The sequence below is a fragment of the Netta rufina genome (assembly GCF_964035555.1).
Source record: "Netta rufina genome assembly, chromosome: 2".
NCBI lineage: Eukaryota > Metazoa > Chordata > Aves > Anseriformes > Anatidae > Netta > Netta rufina.
This window is the reverse complement of record NC_140124.1, coordinates 36777999-36788563: the sequence shown is the minus strand read 5'-3', so window position 1 is coordinate 36788563 and position 10565 is coordinate 36777999. Positions and strand designations below refer to the sequence as shown.

The window sequence follows — 10565 nt, the reverse complement described above, 5'->3', positions numbered from 1 at the left end:
TCTCGGCCCCGAAACGAAGTCCTTCCTTCGAAAGGCAGCGTGTGAAGAGTCTCTCGGACGGAGAGCGGGGAGAAGCTGGCCCGCAGGCGTGAGCAGGGAAGCGCTGGCTCACGGAGGGGCCCGGGGAAGGCACAGAGACCCCAGGATAGCACCTTTTGAGCCTGCCCACCACAGTACCCGCAGCGGGGAGTTCATCGCTATCACCATGAAGACAATCACATCGTCCCTCGATGCCGAGGCTTGCTCCTCGCAGCGGTCGTGCGGCTCCTCTCGCTGTCCGGGGCTCCCCCCGCAGCCTCCGCTGGGCGCCGAGGAGCCCCCGCGAGGGGGGCGAGGAGCGGGGCGAAGCGGCGGGGCGAGCCCCCCGCCGTGGCTACTGGCCCCCGGGGGCGGCGCGGCCGGGCTCGCCGCCGTTGAAGACCTGGGGGCTGTCGGCCAGCAGCGAGGTGCGAGCCTTGCGCGTCTCCTTGAAGCGCCCCGAGTGCGAGACGCGGAGGCTCCGCCGGGCTCCGCCGCCAGCCCCGGCCCCGGCCGCAGCCGCCGGGGGCTCCCCGCTGCCGAAGGGGGGCGTCGCTCCCTCCCGAGGGCCGGGGGCGGCGGAGGGAGGCTGCGGGGAGGGGGCGGCCGCCGCTTCCTTGTGCTTCTTCTTGCCGCCGGTCAGCGACTTCCACCAGTGCCCCGCCGAGCTGCCGCCCTTAGCGGCGGGGGCGGCGGCGGTGGCCGCGGCGCTGTCCGCCATCTCGGCGCTGCCTCTGCGAAGGGAGGGCGAGCGTCAGGGCGCTAAGAGAGATGCCCCAATTTTGCCTTTTCCCCTATTCCCGTCCCTTAACCTGGCCCGGACCGGGGGTGGGGGTCTCCCTGCTGCTCGTCCCCTCTCCCGGGGGGCGAGCGAGGGCGGCGACACTGACCTGCGGCAGCGCTGTGCTCGTCCCCGGGGAAGCGCGGCCGCCCCTGCCGCCGCACGCCCCTAGGGCTCCATGGCAGGCGGCTCTGCGGCGTGGCGACAGGCGGCGACAGGCGGCGGCCGGCCCGGGGCTGGCCCCGGTGGGCGGGCGGGCAGGTGTGGGAGGAGCGGCGGCACCGGCGGCCGCGCTCACCTGGACGGCTGCTGAGGCCCAGCCCGCGGGCGGGGGCAGCCCTCGGGTTTTTAGGAAAACAAAACGCCTTTTTTTTTATTCCCGTTCAGCCGCAGAGAAGGAGTGAGATGTGCCTGCACCGCGCTGAAAGCGGCGATTTGTTTGGAGAAGCAAAACTCCTAAAATTCATGCGGTTCCTAGCACCCACCAGCTGCGCGCTCCGTTATTCGAGGCTGCCTGTGGAGGAGTTGGTGGGAGCAGAGGTGTTTCGGCCTCCTCCCCTTTGCAGTTCACCTCCTGCTGCTTGTTGCTTCCCTGAAAGCCCGTAAAGGTAAGCCTTGGGTAAGGAAGCATGCACGCACACACACTTGAAAGCACTCTAAACTGTCCTGCTCGCTGATTTCAACAGCAAAAAAAATCCCTACTCTGGAAGAAACCAGTAACTTCCAGCAAGAAAAGAGAGCCTTTACATTGCCTCCAAACAAGCAAGTGACTAACATTTTCCAAGACTGCTAGCATCAAGGCATCAGGCTCTGAGACCATGGGGCTGTTTCCCCCAGTGAGTATAACCTGCTGCTGTGCTACACATTTGTGTCTACGGAGCAAGAAACAGCAGCATTTCTCCTCATCTTGTGTCCCCCAAAACTGCCTGGGAGTTTGTGGAGAAATAAGCACAAATTTAAGTCTTTGTCACAGAACATTATTGGTTAACATTCATAGCTTCCACTCTTCTTACAGGCTTATACAAAACATTTGCCAGTGTATTACTTGTTTATTTTAATTTGATTACCATAGGCCTGACCTCTTAGCTGATATAACACCAAACTTTCACCAGATCGGTGCATTTCTCTGTTCAGTCTAAGAAACTTGCAATGAAGGAAATTTGTCCCTTTTGGCACTTTCCTGAAAATAGGGTCTCCTGAAAGGAGACAGGCAGTTCAGAAAGCTTTATAAGGGATGTTGTGAGTGGGAGAGTGTATGCGGCTGCACAGGAGAACAGCAAAACCTGCTCTGCATCTGAAAGTCACTGCTATGAATCAGTCACAACACAGTTACACAAGATTGTCACTGAGGTTAATGTTTATATAAAAACAGCTCTGGCAGTGAAAAATGTATGTTCTGCCCCTTTCTTACTGCAACAGTAAACAGTTGTTGTGTTCTTTCAGTGTGCACATATTTACAGAATTGATATAAAAAGAAAGCAAAACAATCAGTTACATAGTTCTTTCAATGTGTGGAAGTTAAATACTATATTTATTTTAAGACTGCTGCAGTTAAATTCTGCCCTTTCTTTGCAGAACGAGAGAATAAAATTAACGTGATTTTGTATTCCCAACTGGGTAAATGTGTGGGATTCTAGCAGACACCCCAATACATTATAAAAGGAGTCTGTCTCTTCCTTATTGTAACATGCTCCTTTTTTGCAGGATTGGATCATACTGACATCGGGTCACTTCATAACTCAGCAAGTTGTCCAAAATTCAGAACTAAGATTCTCAAGATTTAGGTTCTCAAAGACTAACTTCATTTCAAAAACTAAGAGTAAAACAAAGCATAACATAACTTTAGCCCCAATATTAAATGCAGATACAATTATATGAAAGGGGTCCAACGATGTTTGAGCCTCCTCTAAAGAAGAACATACGGTGTTGGCACCTACAGAGGGCAGAGCTCTTCGTAAGTCCATGTTCCCAGTGACATTCAACAGCACACTTGATTCTGCAAGTTAAGACTCTAACTCTGACCTGACATACCACTGAGCAACTGGCCCTTAGAAAGAAACTTTGCAATGCTGTTGGCACAAGTGGGCCTTTCAGCATTCTGCATTAAGAACAGTTCTTGAAACTCTTAGATCACACACCCTAGATGTCATCTTAATTATAACCAAGGGTGCCATAGGTACAGGAAAAGAACACACGAAGAATTGGCTCCCATCCAAGTCAGACTGTCTGCTATGAAGAAGCCAGTGATAATTTCAGTTTGTTAAGCTTTAGATTTCAAAGTGCTAGCAGCATCTCAAACCTCAGCCTTTGCCTTAACTATGGTGAAGGACTCCAACCCTTTTGCAGAGAGGAACATTTTCCCTGTTGAGACCACACTGCTGCTAAATGCTGTGGGACTGCAGTATCTGATAAGAACTGCAGCATTTCATACCCAGCCTATGTCTGTACTGCCGAAAAAATAGAGCCAGGGAGCGAGTTTGAACCTTGTACCTCATCAATCAGTCATATTGTCAGTGGTGACACCCTGGCATGATTTTGGCCTAATGTTATTTAATACCCACTGTTCAGGCATGGTTTGGAGGCCGTAAGAGCAAGGGATTATTCTCCTAGACAGAATGGACAGAATTACACCAGTTTGTCTCCCTCCACAGTCCTCCAGTTTTATAATAATTTATACTCTATTTATTTATTGTGTACTTTGTAAAATCTATTTATTGTAATAAAATTTATTGATATTTATTGTAACAGGTTTTGCACCCTCAAATATTTCAATACACAACCACTCCTCATGCTATATGCATTACACCATCTCGGCCTCAGGGAATAAAAACACCAGTCTGATGGGCTGCAACATGGCCTTTGCATTGTTATGGACACTAAATCACAATGTTTTGATTCAGTGCTTCTAGAAAAAAATATTCTCAAAGGCCACAGGTGATAGCTACCAAGGGCCCTGAGAAGACCTCAGTGAAGATACTTTGGACAGGGCAAGTTGGTGCTTCTTGGCATGGGAGAGGTCCTTGGCCCCATTTTATTGAGTGACACAGATGTAGTCTTAACTCTCCTAATCTTACTTCCAACAGTAGCCTGAACAATATTGTTACTTACACAAGCCCTAACAGTAGCTCTATGAAAGGAGCTAGTCCTGTAGAGGAATGTCAGATGTTAACTTGCGTTAATGCTGATCATCTTTGTTCAATGGAAAGTTTGGCTTCAAGAAGAAATTTGGCTCAGAGCACAATAGATTATGAAGCTTTACCTTAACAATACCCATGCCTAAAATGAAGGGTTGAAGCTTCATCAAAAAAGACAGTAAAGCACTGGTGCCTATCAATGCAGTGTAAGAGTTCCTCCACATGTATCAGCACTGACCCCAATTCTGTTCTTAGGCTTTAGATTTCCAAAGTCTAACGCTAATTCCTACCTTAATTATAACCATTAGACTCATGCCCAGAACTCCCCTCACCCTCATACCTCCCACGCCCAAACCCCCTCCCTTGTTGACCTCAGCCCTGTTCCTAATACTGAGGGCTGTGCAGCAGCCTGAGGAAAAATACAGGTTCCTGAGTATTTGGATTCTTAACCGACCCTTAACAGTTTGGTTATAAACACCAATGGACCCCAGGTTCCCTTCTGATCTTCTTGGTCAACAGCATATGGTAAATTGCCTCTTCATATGCATTGGTCATACACATACCTGCCCTACAGCGGAACAGAAAAAAAGGTATCTTCAAATTTGTGTTCTTCAGGATCTCTAGATCCAAACCCTAAAGTTAACCCTAATCCTCATTCTAACCTTCATCTTCATAGTGACAAGTGACTCATACTTTTAGGAAAGAGAACACTTTCACTCTTCTCAGCTTCAGCCTCCCCACCTCAGGAGGTCCTGCAGGACCACGCAGTGAATGCAGGTTCCAGCTTCCAGCAGTAAGCTTGGTTCATGACACCCCCAAGGATAACAGAATCACAGAATCACAGAATTTCTAGGTTGGAAGAGACCTCAAGGTCATTGAGTCCAACCTCCAACCTAACGCTAACAGCCCTCCACTAAACCATATCCCTAAGCTCTACATCTAAACGTCTTTTGAAGACTTCCAGGGATGGTGACTCCACCACTTCCCTGGGCAGCCTGTTCCAATGTCTAACAACCCTTTCGGTAAAGAAGTTCTTCCTAACATCTAACCTAAAACTCCCCTGGCTCAACTTAAGCCCATTCCCCCTCATCCTGTCACCAGGCACGTGGGAGAACAGGCCAACCCCCACCTCGCCGTAAACTGAACTCTGACAGGTCATAACACTTTGCTCATTTCTATCACAGCTTATAAGGTTCGGGCCTCATCTGACACATGCTTTCTTCTTCTCTGCAGTCCAAACACCATCCTGCAATAGTCCAGGTCCTTCAGGCTTTGAACTCCCAATCCTGGCTTTAGCCAGAGCATCAGCATAGTTATAACCAGAAGACCATGCCTTTAAAGAGAATGTAAGATACGGGTTCCAGTAAGACCCACCGATGTGGTAAATATGCAAGCCCTACGGCATTCAGCAACAATCAGTTTCTTAAGGTTCAGATTTCTGAATCTTAACCATGATTGTTGCTTTAATCAAGGAATGAATCTCTATGAGCTAAGGAACATAAAACGTATTGATGCTCTTACTCTTATCTCTATGAGCCCTATAGTCTCTTCATTGCCTTTAGATAGCTTTAGGGGATACGGCAATATAATTCTGCTTTGAGGATCCAGTTAGATGGCATTCTTCTCCTTGTGTAAGTGTTTGTCAATTACCTTCCTGCTCAGAGTTTTCAGTGGTTCCTGCTTATCGGTGCTGGGGTCTGTTGGCACTCAAATCTTCTTCCTCCCTTTTCTGCAGACGAAGAACTAAGAAGGATGCCAGGCAGGTCCTTGCTGCATGTGCCTAATGAGCAGGGTTTGGGGAAATCGCAGCATGGAGGGAAAACATCAGCCTCTCCAGCTGCTGCTCCTTTGGGGAGCTTGAACTGCTGGAGAAGTGCCCACTCATGAAGACATTCGTAAGCCTTCGACCCACCACCGTCTCCTTTCCTGCCCTCTCTGACCTCTCAGCAGGGCAGCAGCTCTGTCTGGCCATGGACTTGGCTGTGTGGGCTGTGAGGGGAGTGACACTGGCAGCACTGACATGGCTGTGGGCTGTCTTCGTCTTGAGGTGGGATGGAGGCAGAGGGACAGCAGCAGCCAAGATGGATTTGGAAAGTGTTCTCCCTCCGGATGTGTGAGTCCAGGTGGGGCCCTGTGCAAACACGGTTAGTCAGCTCTCGGTGCCTTGTTTGCACAGATCAGCATCGTGCAGCATGAGTTTGTTGCAAAAGACACAGTGCTCCACGTGCTCTGCAAACTGCTCTCAGTACCTATGCTCACTTTCACCTCTTTGGTGATGGGACTTCAAGTCTTCCTTCAGCCGAGCTGACTTACCACAGGCACTCCTGGCACATCTCAGGTCTTAAAAACACCAGTGATTTGCCCAATACTACACCCACATTCCCTCCCCACTCCTGTATCTTAAATTTGACAGTCACACACTGCTCAGGTCTTTCCTTAAGCACCTTGTCTTATAAGAGATCCCAAACCTGATGCAGATCTTCCCAAAACCTAAGGTCATGCATCTCTGCAGATTTGTCTCCTTCATTAATCTCAAACCCTGTGTGAGCTTTCAGACTGCTAAGTGTTTAGGAAACTGCAGTCTTACCTTTTGTTTAGAAATAAAATGAACGTGATGCTGATTCACTTGTTCTGTGTCTTAAGCTATCTGCTTGCAGAGCAGTGGAGTTGAGAGCAAAGCTGTGTCCTTTGTAACTTTATTTATAAGAAGTTTTATCATAGAAACAATGTATTGCCCATAGGCTCTTTGTTTCTCTTTTTGCAAATTTGTCTTCTTCATTGGTAACCTTTGAATCCAATTGTCCAATTTCAATGATATTTGACAGTAGGAGAGAGATCATAAAGTTGCATGACAACTGGTTTCTGGGTGGAGGAGCCCCAGACAAATGAAGAAACCCTTCAGCACCTCCCCGTACAGTCTTGCCTGCCAGCTGCCTTTTCAGCACACTCATTGCTTGGAGCCAGGCTCAGCATGTGCAGCCCCTTCTCCAGCTTGGGATGCATGGGGTGTACAGCAGGGGACTCAGGGGAGGCTAAAGGATGCAGGTGGGGAAACTAAATCCTGTGGGCATAAAGGAGAGAGCATGACTGGGATGTGCAGTGTGTGGGATACAGGCTGTAAATATCAGACTATACTGTTCTCATGAGACAATTCCTTCATTGAGTTGTCCCAGCAGGTTCAGAATAGTTAAACCTGACTGCAGTGAGTCTTGCAAAGACCAAACTAGGAAGAAGAGCCTTCAGCTGCTCCACAGCACGTACGAAAGTGACTGTGTTATAAATCATTAACTCCATGCAATGTTTTACTAAGCACGGCTAAGACAATTCTGCGTTATAGGAGGTGAGCTGTCTCACCGTGGTAGCTCCAAGGACTGGTTGTATCAGGGTACAGACAGCACCCATCACACCAGAAGATGGGGCTAGCAGAATGGCTTTTGGGGAGCGTGCATGGATGATGATGACTGCTGCCCCCCCCAGCAGGCCACAAAGGCCCTTCTCCAGGAGCTGGAGAACAACAAGGCTCCTGCCTAACATTCAGCTGCAGTGAAATGCAGCTATCTCACCTGCTTCCCAGGACACACAGCTGCCTTAGGTGACATGACCTCGCAGGGAAGTTACACCAGCACAACCAGAACCTCCTGGAGCTCCTTTCAAATGACTCTGACTGCTGTCTTGTAGTGCCTGGTGTGAGATCGATATCACACTCTGCTGAATGCTTTGAAGCGAAAGGAAGGAGTTGATGTAACCCAGTCAGACACAACATTTTTTCTGTGTAGTGGAGTACAGGTTTGCATTGACAATCAGCTTTATGGAGACAACTCTGCTGGCTTTTCATTTATGGTGAGTCTGGAGCAGAGATATCAGACCTCTGAGGTGCTGCTCAGACCCAGGTACAGCTGTGGTGGCCACAGCAAGTCTGCCACAAGAGACCACGTGTGTACAGTACAAGACAGGACTAACAGGGTATGGAGGGGACAGGATCCTTCTACCTCCGCAGCAAGCATGTCCCTGAGGATGGTGGCTACGCATTAGCCAAGACACACATGGAAGCTTCATTAGGTATTTAGCTTTTGAGATGCGGAATTGTATTTTTCCCCCCACTGAGCAGAAGAGAAACTGCTGCCCCTCCAAAGACACTGTGCATGGGTATTTCTAAACATACTGCTTTGAATCCCTAGGCTGGTATATGTGGCAAAGATCCCAGACTGGAAGACATGTGAAGACTACCAGTTTGCTAATGGTAGAAGGAACGGGAGAAACAGAAGCAGAATGGCTTGTGTTCCTGCAAAAATAATGTACTAAAATATATATATTTTTTGCCTTTAAAATATAACACTTAACTGAATGGACTAGAAAAAATAAATAAAATCATTGCTATTCAAATGTCTGCATTCAAGGGATCAGAAAATTGCTATGATTATATCGATTTTTAGAAAGCATAGAATTGATGGGATTGATATTTTTGATTCTTTGCTTGCTTGAAGCTTTACACAGATGTGGTTGAGAGTAATGATAGTAAATACATGTGCACAGAGGTTTGGTAGTATGGGCACCTGAGTACCACTGAAACTGCTGGCATTAATAAAACTACTCCAAGTTTTCCAAGTATTTTCCAGCCATGTCAGGAGACTGATTTTCATTCAGCGGTTTGCCGTATGGACAGTGACAGACACCAGAACTCCTTAACACATTTAATGGGATTTTCCTTCCATTTACACTATCATAAATTACAAAGCATATTTCACTTCACAAAATAAAACCATTTCCAGATCATTTTTATGACAGTATTAAGTAGTACATAACCTACAACAAATAGTCCTGTACAAGTCAGGAGGATCTATAGAAGTATTGGGAACTCAGACTATTTAGCTTTTGCTCTGCAATCTGGGTTAATCTATCTAGCCCTTAGTTATTTCTCTAGAAGACAACAAATTTACAGTAATACCCTCCACTTCCGTTCATTATCATAGTTACACATATTTTTCAATTTGAATAGAAACATGTGCTCCCTGAAATAATTCAGGAAACTGAGTTACCAAGCATATGATACAAATGATCAAGATGAGGAATTATTATAGTTCTTTTGTATTGAAAATTGAGTGTGGTAGTAAAGTATGCTGATTTTCTATGCTTGCAGAAACATCTCATGCTGAGAAACAGTTTTAACATTAAGAATAAGTTGCAGTTAGACTATGAACTTTGCAGGTCAATGTTTGTGAGGGAAGAAAAATATTAAAATTTGGTAATAATTAAATTTACCAACTTCCACATTTCCTACATATTCTTTTTTTTTTTTTTTGTCTTTTTTGTCTTTTTTTTTTTTTTAACAAACCATCAGGAAACACATTCAAGAGAAATACCTACATTTTCAGCAGATTTACTGTACGTTTATAAATACAGAAACATGACAAAACATAGCTTGATTTTTACAGAAAGAAAAACAAATCCTTCATATTTAACCCAAAAAGTGCTAACTTTTCAACAAGGCCAGAAAATATCCAGTGTCCCAGCATCACTTAACTTACATATTAATGTGATCAAAAAAAAAATAATAAATCTGGCATGTGAAACTGATATTACCACCAGGACTTTCAAAAATTCTCAATACCATATTTTATATGGGAGTAGAAAAAAAAAAAAGAGAAAATACTATGTTTCAGGAAATATGAAACGGTTAGAAGTGTACTATACAATCTTAGAATGCTAGTGCCTAAATGCAAAGAAACCTAAGGAAAGTTGGAATACACACAAGATTCTCCTTTAAAACATTTGCCATGAAAGAGGTATGTCAGGATAATACTGCATTAGTGGTAATGGTTTTCAATATATCATAGCAAAAATGCAGGAAAGAATTACATGGAAAATAATCAATGCACCGCATTGATTTATAGTTTGCTAAAATAAAATGTCATTCTTTCAGCTAGGTAAAGTAAAAATATCTTTACAATATAGGTTCTGTTTCACAATTGACATATATAATTATGTCTTATGGAGAGGGAAATGTATAGCTGTATACAAGCAACACTGATTAAGTACCTTTTTGCTTCTCTAGCCATATTAAAATATGTTTTGTGTTTCTTAATAAGTTAACAATAAAATTGTTTGCAACTTCTCAAAACAAATATACATCTGAGGCAAGGCAAAAGATACAAGGTGAGAGGATTTTTTCTGACCTTCTTTTTTCCCTTCTACAAAGAGGCATATGTCTATGAGACATAGGCTTTCCCTAAACATTTTGGCATCCATCTGCAACTTTGCAGAAATTGAAGTGCAGCCAAGGAACTCTTCCTTCATTTTTTAAAAAATTAAAGAAATGTTGTTTTCCCTTCAAACTAATTATTTTTAAACAAATGGCTTTGAAGATGCACCTACGTTTGTCTAAAAGAGAACATCCTCATTTTCTATTAGAATTTGCACAATTAGCTTCTGGTACCGCATGTCATTCAGAGTAGCCAGGGTACTGTCCTCTGGAGGTCTCATTAAAGTAGGCCCAAACACTATTCCCAGGTTTTCAGCATTCATAAAATTCTCCTTTTCATGCAAAGTAACCCTAAAATAGAAGAAAATAAATAACAAGGTAAGTAGTTCACTTCCCAGAAGAAAAGTACATATTGTATCTTAACCTGCAGTCC

The 10565-nt window shown here is 45.3% G+C and overlaps 2 protein-coding genes across 2 annotated transcripts in view; both read right to left on the bottom strand.

Moving 5' to 3' along the window:
* Positions 1-373: 373 nt before the first annotated feature.
* On the bottom strand, positions 374-924 carry PRR15 (proline rich 15; the record flags this gene model as incomplete). The annotated part of the gene is made up of 2 exons (XM_084281601.1): positions 909-924; positions 374-752 (listed from the first exon to the last, which is right to left on the bottom strand). Exon 2 carries the CDS (start codon positions 737-739, stop codon positions 374-376), a length of 366 nt encoding a protein of 121 aa, XP_084137727.1. The 5' UTR covers positions 740-752; positions 909-924.
* Positions 925-8651: 7727 nt separating this feature from the next.
* The window catches only part of CHN2 (chimerin 2), a 163254-nt gene continuing 161340 nt past the window's right edge, over positions 8652-10565 (bottom strand). Inside the window, exon 13 of the mRNA XM_084282987.1 lies at positions 8652-10483. Coding sequence (XP_084139113.1) covers positions 10312-10483 — 172 coding nt within the window. The 3' untranslated portion in view covers positions 8652-10311. The remainder of the gene's footprint in view (positions 10484-10565) is intronic.